The sequence below is a fragment of the Cibotium barometz genome, chromosome 40 (assembly GCF_041138505.1).
Source record: "Cibotium barometz isolate CiBa-2024 chromosome 40, ASM4113850v1, whole genome shotgun sequence".
NCBI classification, from domain to species: Eukaryota; Viridiplantae; Streptophyta; class Polypodiopsida; order Cyatheales; family Cibotiaceae; genus Cibotium; species Cibotium barometz.
Window position 1 is genome coordinate 8164344 of NC_141085.1, and position 14910 is coordinate 8179253.

Consider the following 14910-nt stretch of genomic DNA (forward strand, 5'->3'; position numbering starts at 1 on the left):
ATGCAAAGGCATTTGTTTATGGAATGGGAGAGAGTCTGTCATTGTACAGAGATTGTAATTATGGACTTCAAAGAGATTGCAATGCTCTTGTTCGTGGGCTTACAATCTCTTGTTCGTCACACTCTCCCCCCCATTCCATTAACAAATGCCTATGCATCTCATGCTTGTTGAAAGCCCACGAACGAGAGCTTTACATTCTTTACATCCATAATTACATCAAATACACAACAAAATTGAAAGTGCTTTCTTGAAAAGTATTTACTAATGCTTCATCTCGCTCCTCAAATCTTCAATAAAATGCTAGACAACGTCGATTTTCGCATGTAAGGAGAGAATTCTGCACCTTGGCATTTAAGCTCTTGAGCACTCATCACACCTTTATCAATTCCACAGGAGGATTCACTTGCAAAACAATGGGGGAGGTAGAAATAGTAGAAACAGAACACAACATTTTCACCTATCTGGAGGCTGTTACAAATCATCTTTTTTTCTTGAGAGTAGAGGTGATAGCAAGACAAACGTCGGTGCGAGACAACTGCTAGAAACTGCAAATTAAGAGGAAGGGAACAGCCGTGGGGAGGCTGTTCTTGTTTTGATCATGGGGGGCAGGGCAGCTGAGACTCGTTTTTAAAACAGGAACAGCTAACCCACCACATCGGTCCCTGATGTCATAGCTTGTTGGTATGCCCAGAAATTGCATTGAATAAAAAAGGGCCATTCAATAAACAGCATCCACCCTATGGGAGGCTATGACAGCGGTCTGAACAAGCTTCAAATATAACAACTTTAGTTCTAGTTTGGAAGATGAAACACAGAAAGTGTGCGGGCAGAAAGGTGGCCTAACTCAATGCAATATAAACCCACTCCCATCTGCACAAGAGTTGACGCAAGTTGAGGAAAACAGTCTATAATATGGGAGCACTTCCTTACTCGTTGCTCTCCATCAAGGAACCATCTAAAATACTCGTTACTCTCCATCATACATGCTCTGTATGTACAAGAGGTACTCCAAGAAGAAACACGTCACATGTGTAAAACTTGATCCTTCAAAAAGATTTGAAGATGGGGTGCTTCTGTCGAGAATTCAATAACATCTCCAAACCCAACACGGTAATATATGTGCGACCCATCAAAGTAAGCGTTCCCCTGCCTGCCACTAAACTTTACATGCAACATCTCATCTGCTTTGATAGATCTATGCATGAAGTTTAGATGTAAGGGATGGGGTGTAATAGGCTCTCTGACCATATACTGCAAATCTGTAGATGATGGTGCCATAATGTATCCACCTGCAGAATGCATAGCAGCCGTTGATCCAATCCCGGTGCATATCCGCAATCCACTTGAGCGTGCATGAACCAGAGGGGACACAGACTCTGAAGCCAGCCTCTTACATATCCTGTACCAATGTCGTTAATAATTAGAATCAGTATCAACAACATTATCAGGGGTAGGGAAAGATTCAAATATCAAAGTTAAGTTAGCCATAATTTCTGAAAAATAAGTTACCTGAACGTACACCGTGTAACAGCAGCAGGATTAGGATGGGCAAGTAAAATGTCATTCAAGGCATACGTTTTCAAAAAGTTGCCATTGATGCGTGCTGATATCCTGTGCAGATGTAGTGGGTGTCTCTTCTCTTCGAGGATTTCTTGCAAAACCTTCAGGAAGGTTTTTTAAAACTCGTTTCTAACTAGTAAAACAGAAAAAGTCCAAAACTAGCACCAGTATAAGGCTGGTTACAGAACCTTGCCTGCACTCCAGGGAAGGATGCACTCTTGTCCGTTCAACCACCGCCCCCACCCCCAGTGGCAAGGTTCTGTAACTGGCCTTAATTTGAGATGATAGCAAGGGCAAAGAGGGCCACAAAGAAAAAGAGGACCTTTCCAACTCTTTCCTACTTTGAATTGCATATCCATAGTTGTGGTCCCCTTAAATCAAAACACGTTTAAATCTTACTTGCTCAAAAGTATCTTTTGTTGCAGCACATAAATAGCCCGCACTACGAGTTGCATCAAACTCTTCCAGTTTTTCTTCCACCTGCAAAAATTTTTAATTAAATTCAACAATTCGGGGTTAAATAGAAATGCACTCCAATAGGATACATGCATCAACCATTTCATTTAGTATAAAACTAGCATCAGTCATTCAACAAACAATTCCCTGCACACAATATACGGATAGCATATCTGCTGTGTGAACATTATATACAACTATCCTTTTAAGGTATCCTTAATGAACATCCTTCTTGAGAGAGGGTGTACCTAAAGGTCCATACAACGCTATCCATTCTTAGCATTAAATCTAAAACAGGTGTAGAACCCAGTCCTGTTAGAGCCGTGCTAGTGGATCCAGCTCAGCCAAGATTGCACTTTGCAACTGTTCGAGTTCAGGAGACTGTTCATCCTGAGTTGAGTGTGTTAAAAACTGGTAGGGTGTTATGTGATGGGTTCCTTCATATTCTATCCTAAAAGGTAGTAACTGTGCCTCTTATCAAAAATCTGTGTGATTGTTAAGATTGAAACCGCATACCTCATTCATTTGTGTTGGATCCGAGTTGACGCCAAGAACAGGTATTGAGCTGTCCAGAAAATGGCTAGCTTGCAAAAGAGTCCCATCACCGCCAACAGTGACAACTAGATCGACATTCTTGATGGGTTCTTGCAGCTCATCCCGAAAAAGAAGTTTCCAAGAAAAACCCTTGTTGTCAAGGACATCCTTGCACTTCTTGGCTGTAGCCTCATGCACCGTATGCCGGTCTTGTAGATTGCCAGCTGCCTGTACAAAGGATCACCACATTCGTTTAAACATTAATAAGTTTTTCCTCCATGAACAAGAGAGCCTCTTTCCTCCCTGATATTAAGGCCACATATGGACGTTTTCATATTTCAGCATGTCCACATGTTTGCCTCCTAGCATCAGTCGTTAGAAGAAAATAACAATAACTAGATGATAGCAACTTTCACCTCAATAACAACCCTTGTACTTCTACGGCTGCTGAACTATAATTTAAATGGGCCGTCTGTCTATAATGACAGTTCCCATTCCTGTGTTATTCGTACTGGCTCCACTTGCTCTCAGCCTGTCACTCCCATATATGATATGCTAAATGCTTCAAGGCTTCACATGCATACACCAACAATACCCCTGTGAATTGCTACTCTCACCTTCACTTGGGCCTCTGCCCCTTCCTGCAAATAGCGCTCACAGTGGCCAGCAAACTTTGCTAAATCCTAACCCTAGTATACCACAACACTCATGGCACTTTGTTCAAAAAGGTTGGTTTAGCTGACTGGGGAGATGCGACGCTTACAGTGTGCAATCCCGGATCTCTAGCAAAGGAAGTCGAACCTGACCTCTAGGTTGTGCAGATGCTCTCTGTCCTTGATACCTGACCTCTAGGTTGTAAAAATGCAGTGATGCATTTTGTGATCTGTCTCTGTCCTTGATATCTGACAAATTATTGTCAATATTCGGACAACTATTACTTGAATCCGGATGACTATTGCCTTATATCCGGAAGGTCCAAGGGTGGATGGAAGATGGGTAGTTTCCCTTTGGAAAAATCCTTCAACCAATAGAATTACCCGCATAGTTAACAAGAGTTTCAGAAACGCCTGATTTGAAACAGGTTTCGAACACGTTTCAGAAACGCCTGATTTGAAACAGGTTTCGAACACATTTCAGAAGTTTCATATTTTTTTGAAACGACGAAAAAAAGTTTCAAACAAAAATGCAAATACATACATACATACATACATACATACATACATACATATATATATATATATATATACACACACACACACACATACATACATACATACATACATATGTATATATATATATATTATAGAATGTACAATAGTACAAGAAATAAGTGTTTAGGCCACAGCCTATTTCTGCAAACAAAATACTTGAAAAACATGCCTCATGAGAAAACACGTTGGATTCATTATTATTCAATGTAAACAATAATTCAATGCTAGAAAACAACACCCATATTCATCTCTCTAGAATCCACATTTCATACATGATACCGGGCAGCCAAGAGTCTGGTACTTCACTTAACACAAAGATAAAAAAAACATCTTAATAAAGATAATCATGATGACTTCCAAGAGTCATGACAATCACACAATGTCCCACCAAATCCAAAAAAAGTACATAGATAATGACTCAAAGCTCATGAGAGTTCAAGACTCATCCTCCTGCCCATCATCCTCATCATCCTCTCCATTACGCTCATCCTCACTCTCACTACCACTGGTTGAGTCCTCCTCAAATGCCTCATCCTCATGATCTGCTGGTATCGCACTAGTACTAGCCCGTGCCTAGGATCGTGCACCTCCATTTTCTTGAGCCTGAGCCTACATACTTTCTCTCCCTCTTGCAAAGTTGCACGAGAAATACCATGTTGCCTACAACCTGAGACCCTGCTTAGGTTATGGGAAAAATCCCCATTTTAGTTGTAGAAAAAAAGTCTAATTTTACACCCTAATAACTATTGCCAACACAGTACACCCATGGTATTTAAGGGGCCATAGGCTATAGCTGCACAGACTCCACAGTGCAAACTATAAAAGCATATGCCAAAAAAAAAAGGGCAGAAGGTTGCAAGCAGCAGGCTACAGCAGCCTATATAGTATATAAGCATATGCAAAAAGACCAATACGGCCTAAAATCCATTCTAAAAGTTGCTTGTTGGTGACATCCACCCCGATAGGATAGCCCAAGTGACGTACAATGGTCCCACACAGCACAACATGACCCTGCCAACCAAGCTCCTGTAAATCTCTCTCTGCAACTAAGAAGGGCTGACTTCTGGGTATTTTTATACAACCCAGAAGCTTTCGCAAAGACGTGCCATTGCCCTCTCAACGTTGGCTTTGTTGGCTTTAAGAAACATAAATGAATCATCAGCTAGTGCCTTGACCAACCAATTGCTGATCTGAAGGCAGAGTTAGCCCAACCACCTCCCACTCCGGAGCCAACTGAGTAAGCAAAGTAAGCATGGGATGGGTAACCAAAGCAAATAGCAAAGGGCTCAACGGACATCCTTGCCGCAGAGAGCGTGTAAGGGACACTGGGGACGTAACTCCACCATTCATCATAATCCGAGACTAAGATCCATGGCTGAGAGTGTAGATGAAATGAGACGTGTAGATCAAGTTGTGCAATCTCTCTCTCACACTTGAGCTCTCTATCTCTCTCTCTCAATGGACATCCTTGCCGCAAAGAGCGAGTAAGGGACACTAGGGACGTAACTCCACCATTCATCATAATCCGAGACTCGGCTGAGAGTGTAGATCAAGTTGTGCAATCTCTCTCACACTTGAGCGCTCTCTCTCTCTCTCTCTCTCTCTCTCTCTCTCTCTCCACCATGATGATGATATTTCATCCTCCATAGCTCCTTGTGTGATCTTGTGGGTACCAAGAGATCTGGCACAGGTCCTTCTCACTATGGAGGAACAAAGAAGAAAAGACGAAGATCGACAGGATGAACAAAGAAGAAAAGACGAAGAAGCAAAAAGAAAAGCAGAAGAAGAGAAAAAACTGAGACGTGCGGAGGAACAAAGGAATAAGGAAGCCACACCCAAATATGAGGCAATCCAGTACCGTCAAGAAAAAGCCGATTGAGAGTTCCAGCAAAGACTTGACTGAGAGGCTGTGCAAATCTAGGATCAACAAACGATGGCACAGATTCTGGCGGCCCTCCTTGAGCAGGCTCCGAATGCCTCGTCCTCCACCACCGTCATACAAGCCTCTCCAAATTTTAGTAAGTATGATGGTAAGTGTGATCATGCTGCTATTACTCAATTTATTCATCAATTCGCAGCACATTTTCCTATAGCTAAAATTACAAATCCACAAGACAAAGTCCATGTAGCAGCACCCCAACTCACTGGGGAAGCTATTACTTGGTGGCAGCATTGGTCACATCTTCACACAGACCCCATCACAAGCCAATTCCATTTTCATTGGACCACCTTCGTGGCTGACCTCAAACCCCGTTTTCTTCCACCACAGTACATGACCAATCTTGAGGACGAGTTTTACAAACCCAGACAGGGTGGTTCCCCTATTTTGACCTATTCCAACAAGGTCATTACAATGGCCTAGCAGTTGGGCATATTGGAAGAAGATAAGCTCAAGCAGTTCATTCGAGGTTTAGACACTACCATTAGGTACCCAATGAGGAATTTTCAGCCTCAGACTTATGCACGGGCACTAACCCTCGCTCAGAACAAGGAGCTAATGCTGAACGGAGGTAAGCCCAAGCACATACAAAGCCCCAACAACAGTCATCTACCCAAGGTAAGGGGGCTCAGAACAGCAAAGACCAAAAGGACCACAAGAAAAATTCTCCGGTTCAATCGGGCAATAGAAAAGATTCTACGCCCAAGAAGACTCTTAAGGAAAAAGCTAAGGAGGGTATCACTGGAGGTTACCTCCAGCCGGATGAACAGACACAGTCCAAGACAGAGAATGGTTGTTTCTATCACACTATGGGACACGGGAAGAAAGATTGCACTAAGTTTCAGGCTGAAAAGTCTGCCAAGGCATCCACTTCTACAATAGCAACCGTAGCAGCCTAATCCACACCTCTGCCATCAGCCTCGAATGCCATTCACCTTTTGCCCTCTTTGAATTCAGTACCACTAGTGGTATTTGATGATAAACAGGAGGGTGAGACTGAGGGAAAGACAAAGACTCTCATCCGTGCCTATGGCACTGCAAAGGGACAACAGTTCATTGTCTTCTTTGACATGGGCAATTTTGAAGATGCCATCTCTCCATAGTTGGCCCAGCTGTACCTTGGTTCCTTATCATCTAGATGTGGACGGGTTTACCCCTGGTCTACATACACACATTACTCATAAAGCTCAACAGTTTGAGTTTCAAGTTCAGCGGACCACATTCCACCAGGATTTCATTGTCTCCCCTCTTTTAGGGTGTGGGTGTGACATGATCCTCGAGATCCAGTGGTTTAGATAGTATGCACCCATTCTTGATTGGAGGCAAGACACTTTCACTAGAGTTGAAGGTTTTCCTAAGCCTCTCATGATTTGCGAGGATTGGAGCATTCCTGGAATTCCACTCATTTCCTACATTCGGGCCCAACGAGCCATCCGAAAATGAGCAGAGTGTGCGTTACTATATGTCCACTCTCAGTCTAATGCAGTTCAAATAGCACCCGCAGGGGAGCAGCGGATGGCTGGTCTTTTGTCTCAATACAACAACATCATGCTGCGAGCGAACCTCCCACCCAATCTCCCACCCAGTAGACCTAAGGACCATCACATAGAATTGGTTCCTGGTTCATAAACTCCAAGCAAGTTCCCCTACCGCCTTTCTAAGGCATTGGAGAGCAAGCTAGAGCAGCAATTAGCCCAGCTACTTTGGTCCGAATTTATCCAACCGTCTTTCTCACCTTTTGCCGCTCCCATTCTATTTGTCCAAAAGAAGGATAAGTCCACACACTTATGTGTGGATTACAGGGCGGTCAATAAGCTAACAGTTAAGAATAGATTCCCCATGCCCAGAATAGAGTACATCCTAGAACGACTCAACGGTGCAAAAATTTTCTCTAAGATAGATCTTAAGAGTGGCTACCATCGAGTTCGGATCTTCGAGGCCGACATTCCAAAAACTGCCTTTGTGGCCACTACGAATTTGTGGTGATGCCCTTTGGCCTCACCAAGCACTAGCAATGTTCAACGAAATGATGTCTCGAGTCTTTCGCGATCTCATTGGCAAATGCGTCTTCATCTTCTTAGATGGCATTCTTATCTTCTTAGGGACTGCAAAGTAGCATGAGCGAGATGTGGCACAGGTTTTGCAACTCTTGCAAGATAATGAGTTGTTTATCAATGCCAAGAAGAGTGAGTTTGGAGTTCAGGAAATCCATTACCTGGGATACATCATCAGTTCATCAGGTATTAGCCTCAACCCTGAAAAGGTACAAGCCATTCTCAGTTGGGATGTTCCCACTACAGCCCAGGAAATCCGCTCATTTGTGGATCTTTGTCAGGCCTACACAACACACACATGGACAAGTTTTCTGACCTTGCAACACCTCTCACTGACTTGCTCAAGGGTGTGAAGACTCGTCATCAAAAAGTGTCCGTTATGGGCAAGGCTCTAGAGGCATTCCAAGCAATGAACAAAGTTGCCTCTGAGTCACCCGTTTTGAAGTTGGCATCATGGGATGATCCTTTCGAGGTGATTACCGATGCCAGTAACCTTGCCATTGGAGTTGTTTTATAGCAAGATGGTAGGCCAGTGGCTTATTATAGCCGCAAATTGAATAACGCCGAAAAGAATTATTTAGTGTATGACAAAGAGCTCTTGGGGGTGATGAAACACCTCCTTTACGAGAGGAGCTTCACAGTTAAGATAGATCACCAGGCACTTAAATGGTTCCAAACCATGTCCAATGCCCAATGGAGTGACAGACACTCCAAGTGGAGTCAATTGTTTCAACAATTTGGGGGAATGATTGAATACGTCCCGGGCAAAAATAACCCCGTTGCCGATGCTCTTAGCCGAAAGCGCGTTGTTCAAACATTGCAAGAGTCCACTGTGTAAGAAACTCAAGGCAAAGCCTTGGACAATATGAAGGCACAGTATCCGGATTCGGAAGAGTTCAAGACTCAATATCAGTTGGCCCTCCATTCAAAACGAGGCCACTACAATATACAAGATGGTTGGTTGTTTTTCAAGAACCATCTATGTGTACTCAAAGAAAAGTGCGAAGTCCTTCTCCACCACGATGCCCATGATTCTCTTGTTGGGGGTCATAGGGGTATCAACAAGACCTTGGAGAAGTTAGAGAGGTCGTTCTATTGGCCTAAGATGTGACGGGATGTCTACCAACACATCCAAGCATGCCAAATATGTCAAAAAGTGGAAGTTCCTCATACCAAACAGGCAAGGTTACTTCAGCCTTTGCCTATTCCTGGGACCCTTTTCACGACATCAGTATGGACTTCATAGGCCCTCTTCTCACCTAAGCTGGATCTAGAAACACATAGTGTATGACAATTATTGACAGATTCAGTAAGTTTTGCATGCTCATCCCATGCAAGCAGATAGCTCGCTTGTTCATTCAGTTTTGGTACCCCATTGGTGGTTTGCCACACGGACTATCACATCAGATAGAGATCCAAAATTTACGTCCCATTTTTGGAGAGCATTGCTTGACAATTTTGGGACTAAGTTTCAATTGTCCAGCGCATTCCATTCTCAAAACAAATGGCCAAACAAAAATATACAATCAATTGGCCTTTGACGTTCTTAAATCATACTGCCATGACCAGCAGTCGAAATGGGAACAATATCTTCCTATGGTTCAAGCAATCCTAAATGATACTCACTCATCGAGTATTGGCCAAACACCGTATGAGATAGCATTTGGTCACCAATTCTCATCTCTTTTGACGAGACAGGTATCACTATCTCTTGAGGCCAATAAAACCAACGAGACGTTCTCAAAAATCATGGAATCAGTTAAGGAGCACCTTGCCAAAGCTCAAGAAGCATATACCCGACAAGCCAACAAATCCAGGCAAGATAACAACTTTAAGGAAGGGGATTGGATATATCTCCGCATCATGAAACAACGGCTAAAGCAAGTGGGCAAGCATTGTCCCAAACTATCATTCCAAAGTTTCAACCCATTTCCAATCATTCAAAAGTTAAGTGAAGTCTCTTTAAAGTTAAAGTTGGCGGAAAGTTGGACTATGCACAATGTCTTTCATGTTTCTTGGTTGAAGCCATATGTAGGTCCAGCATTGCAGGATACATCAGAAGACCAACAACCAGATATGATCGACAAAGCTGAAGTCATAGAGCCAGAGCAAATTCTCCTCCACAAATGGAAGCATGGGTCCGGTCGAAGAATACGACAGTTTTACATGAAGGTTAAAGACCACGGAACCCATGAAGCAGTTTGACTAGATGAAGAGTTCTTTCAAGAGTACCTCCAGTTGTTGGCGGACTACTTGGAAGCCCTAAACCTGCCGCCAAGTTAAGTAGGAGGGAATGTCACATGCACCTTGCACTAGGATACACAATGACACACTGGCATGATCATCAATGCAACATTTGTACAGAAGTAGCACCTTTTTCAGGAACATTTGTCGTACGCCATGACCCCATTGTGATCCCTCGGTCTAGGGACAGTCAAGCACGAACTACGTAGGTCAGCCTCTGAGCCTTAGAGGTCAGTCAAGTGTCAGTCCTCTTAACACACTTGGAGAACTCATCATACAAGTGCATGTAGATGTCAACCATAGTCATAGATGCATGATTAGGCATTTTTAGACTCATTTCATATAGAAGGGGCCAGCCCCAAGGTAGCCCCAATGTGGACTAGCCTTGCAAAAGGTATTCAAACCCTTGCCATACACCTAGGGCAGTCGGCCAGCCCTTTGGTGGGCTTTGATGACAGTCGGCCAGGCATGACCACAAGTCAACCAAGCCAGACTGGGTCGGCCAGGCCAGCAACCAACCAGCCCTATAGCCTAACCAACAGCCGATAGGGAAATAAGAGCAGCCGACTGGGCATTTAAGGCCAATCATGAGAATTCCTATAGACCGACAACCTCCTCAAGCAGCCGACCAGCACACCGAGGGCATATAAATACATGTGCCTCACTACCACGCAAAATACTCAGGTATTCAATAGAAAGTGCAGAAGCAAGTCAGCATCTAGACTCTCCAGGCATCAAGGACGCTCCTCTTCACATTCAGCCAGCATATATGCAAGTGCAGTCCTATAGTTATCTGGACTTGCATCAGTGGCCAAAAGAGTCTTCAGCAGAGCCTCGGATTAGGTGGATACTCAGTCGACGTACGGTCTTCCTCGTCCTTGCGTTGGGCATTCATACCGCTTGTTTACTCGAGTATTGTACAACATTCTCCAAAGAATAATATAAGCAAATACTCCTGCTTTTTGCAGGGGGGCCTTCAGTGGGTATTTGGGACCCAATACTGTGTCGTCTTCTACATTCTCATTCTCTTCTCTCTCTCTACTCTTTGAATTGGATGCTAAAGATTCTCACCATATAAAGGTATAAAGAAGGCCCTATTGTGCGTTATCACAATCAAGCTCAATGCCTGTAACATTGAGCAATCTTAATGTACTCTCGGATTATCCGATCCGTATTCTTACAGTCAGCCAGAGTGCCTTGGCGTTGGCTCGAACTTCATCCTTCCATGGCAAGACTAAACATATTAAGGTCCACTTTCACTTCATTCATGAGTTGGTCGCCAATGGCATCAATACACTGGAGTATTGTCCTTCTCAAGACAACCTTGCTGATCTCTTCACCAAACCTCTTCCTCGAGATACTATTGACCACTTGGGAGTCGGCGGACTCCTGTGCTAACGCTGAGAGGAGGTGTTGGACATGTCATCTCTAGCATTTAATCTCCATTGTATCCCATTTTATTTCCCCTTTTATCCAAATATTTATCTGATCTAATTAGGGATTTTTTCCATATTTTTTATGGCTCAGTCGTGGACATTTGTTTTCTAGTCCTACATGCCGACTGGCTCTACAGATATGTATATAAGCATGGGTATTGTTCATTCATAATTGATTCAATACATTTCAATTCTTGGCTGTCTAGTTTCTCTTGTTTGATCTCTATTTGCTTCCGCTTCATATTCACATATTCTCACAGATTTGACCTTGTGCTGTGCATAAACTTACTCAACTAAGATACTCCATCCTGTATGTCTGGCCTTGTATTACACAAATACATGAGGCAGCCCATAGTTTGGCTATAATATGTGTAAAGGCTCTCCTGCATCATACATGCTCAACCTAAGTCTGGGTTCTACCGGAGTAGAAATGGGCTTGCAATCCTCAAATTTAAACCTTCCCAACATCCCCTTTATGTACTTGGAATGAAGTAGCACAATGCCCTCATTTGTCTGCATAAACTGTATGCCCAAATAAAAGTGCAATAGGCCAAGATCTGACATCTCAAATGAGACCTCCAAATTAACCTTGAATGCTGCATTTCTATCCTCACTTGTCCCAATGAATAGCATGTCATCCACATAGAGGATGACCACAATCAAATCCTCTTCGTCCACCTTGACATAGAGGGTACTTTCAATCGGACTATCCTACGCTTGATTAGGAACAAGATGCTAATTTAAACATGATTAAGACAAAGGAGAGAGAAGATTGCAGACATCATCTAGGATTTTTCCACCATTTTATGAGTCTTTTTTAGGGTTTTTACAGCATATATATGCATCACGACTTCAGTCGGCCTGCTACAGTTGGCCGACTAGCTCATATGAGGGATACATAAGGGAGCACAACCTTCTCCTCATATTTCATCTCATTCTTGCATATTTGCTGGAGGTCATTAGCTCTTACAACAGTCTCTTATGGTTGTAAGCACCTACGGGCTTCCCTCGTGCTCATTTTCAGCAATAATCAACTGTCTACAGCCTTCTATAGTTTGTGCTTTTGCCTACAACCGGTGTTTTCTCTTTCTTTCAAGTAGGAAGCAATAGAGAGCTTGGAAGTGTGGATATACTAGAATGAAGTGATAAGATTTGCACAACCACAAGTACCTTAAGTACAAACCTGAAATGTAAAAGTATAGGTGTCCGGACATACCAAATGTCCAGGGGGGGGGCGGGGGGGGGGGGGGGGGGGGGGAACCTCTATAATGTGTAGAGGGAAAAAGTGCCCCTAGTAAGCCCCGTTCACACGATCACTACCACATATGTATAATCCTACATCCTTCGTACACCAACCGTAAATTAATCATGGATATATGACATGTCCATGACCCTGATAGATGCCAATTTGGAAGCCATTGACGAAGGAATTCCATCAGTTCCCCAACTTGGTTCCCACCATCTTGTGTGTTGTTCAGAGGGATCGTGGATGTGATTGGGCACATTTTTGTTGGAGTGCACAGTGATCTTTGGGACATGAACATTGAACATGTACTTAAATTGTCATATAATGGGCCATTCTTACTCTGGGATCTCTCTAGTTCCACTCTCACTCCAAGGAAGCCATCTCTAAACAACTCAGCATACATCTAACCAAATCAACCACCATAGCTTAAAGGCATTGAGCCATCTTAAAACTACACGTGACAATCCAATTGGTTAGAGTTAGGGTATGCATTCCCAACCCCAAATTGTATGCATAAGCTCTCTACCAATCCTACATAAGCATCACACAACTCTTGGCTACGTATAAACAAGGGAGTGAATTTCAACTTCATAGCACACAAACTTTTTGAAAGCATCCCTACTCCGCCTCTAGGAGACCAACTATGGTGTTACATAGCACTAGTCGCGCATGGCTGAGCCACTTGACACAAGCTCATGCAACTTTTCCGGACCATCCCAGATTCATGAAAATACTAACCCATTAAAATAGTCATGTAATATTGAAACAAGAACATAATCCTTATAAGGCTTAGAGCATTGTGTCTTGCTACAATGAACCCAAGGGCATGCCTTTGACTAATCAAGGCCGCAGTTTGCAGTTATCCAAAGGAAGGACCACCAAAACGTTATTAAAACAGCTCAAAATGGATGCCAGAGACACATCATCATGCCTCGCATAGGTGTAGTGATGTTCCGTTACTTCACGTAGGCAAAAGCAATGCATGGGTTGATGAATGTGCAGGCTGCAATGAAACAATGGAGCTGGTGGAAGCCACACCACAGTGGCAATGGCAGGGCTGCACTTAATTTTGTTAAATAGCACTCATCACCTTGTCATATGATAATGAGGTGTCATGTGATAACCTTTTGTAGCCTTCTTTGGAAGAGAGGCTCTCATTTTTGTCCTCTCTCTCTCTCTCTCATAGGCAAAAGCAACGCATGAGTTGATGAATGTGCATGCTGCAATGCAACGATGGAGCTGGTGGAAGCTGCACCGGCACGGCTGTACTTAATTTTGTTAAATAGGGCTCATCACCTTGTCATATGATGCTGAGATATTAGTGATAACCCTTTTTGGCCTTCCTTTAAAAAAGAGGCTCTCACGTTTGTCTTCTCTCTCTCTCTCTCCCTCTCTCTCTCTCTCTCTCTCTACAAATGCAGGCTCCTCGGTAGAGAAATTCTTTTTTTGCTTATGTAAGCTCAGGTTGAAATAGTGATGATTAGGTCTATCCTTTTTGGCCTTCCTTTGAAGAAGACAGGTCTAAGCAATGGCTCTCATTTTTGTAGCCCTCTCTCTCTCTCTCTCTCTCTCTCTCTCTCTCTCTCAAATACAGGCTCCTTCAAAGAGAAATTATTCTCTTGTTTACGTGAGCTTAGGTTGAAATTAGTGATAAAAGGCGTACCTCGTGCAGAGCTGTGATGGAGGTTTCTTGATGCCGCCTGACGTAGAGATCAAATGCGCTTCTCTTCAGCAGCAGCAGGACCCGACGCATCGGTTACTCCTTACGTCTGTAACACACACTTTGCTAAGCCTAGGTTATACCTTCAACTAGACCTAACTTCACTGTCTGGTGCCATTAAAATCGAAGAATGTCTTTTTAGTATGACCTTCTTTTTTATTCGCCTATGTGGGGGTGTATTTTTTGAGATGAAGGTTGAGTGGGTCAAAGAATTCTTCATACACGGAGATACGTTTATAGGCTTTGCTCTCGCCGTCCACCACAGCCAGCACGTTTTGAACCCAGCACCTCATGCTTGGGATTTCAACACCGTTAGGTTGTGTCTCCATTGGCAATTTAGCATGACTATCAATGAGTGTGCTTTAAAGATAAAGGGCATTGTTGAATCACTTGGGTCCATCCTCGGTCCATCAATGTATCGGTTGAAGATGATGATTTGGTGAGTGTCTGTTTGAATGGACTTGGCACCCATGCCAAAAGCTTTGTTACTCGTTCAGTTGACCCACCTTG

General features: G+C 43.3%; 1 protein-coding gene across 1 annotated transcript; it reads right to left on the minus strand.

Annotated features, from left to right (window-relative positions):
* Window positions 1-699: 699 nt before the first annotated feature.
* Window positions 700-14561, minus strand: NADK3 (NAD(H) kinase 3). The gene is made up of 5 exons (XM_086779167.1): window positions 14344-14561; window positions 2533-2778; window positions 1960-2040; window positions 1510-1661; window positions 700-1399 (listed from the first exon to the last, which is right to left on the minus strand). The coding sequence occupies exons 1-5, from the start codon at window positions 14431-14433 to the stop codon at window positions 1024-1026; spliced, it is 945 nt and encodes a 314-aa protein (XP_086635293.1). The 5' UTR covers window positions 14434-14561; the 3' UTR covers window positions 700-1023.
* Between the last annotated feature and the right edge of the window lie 349 nt (window positions 14562-14910).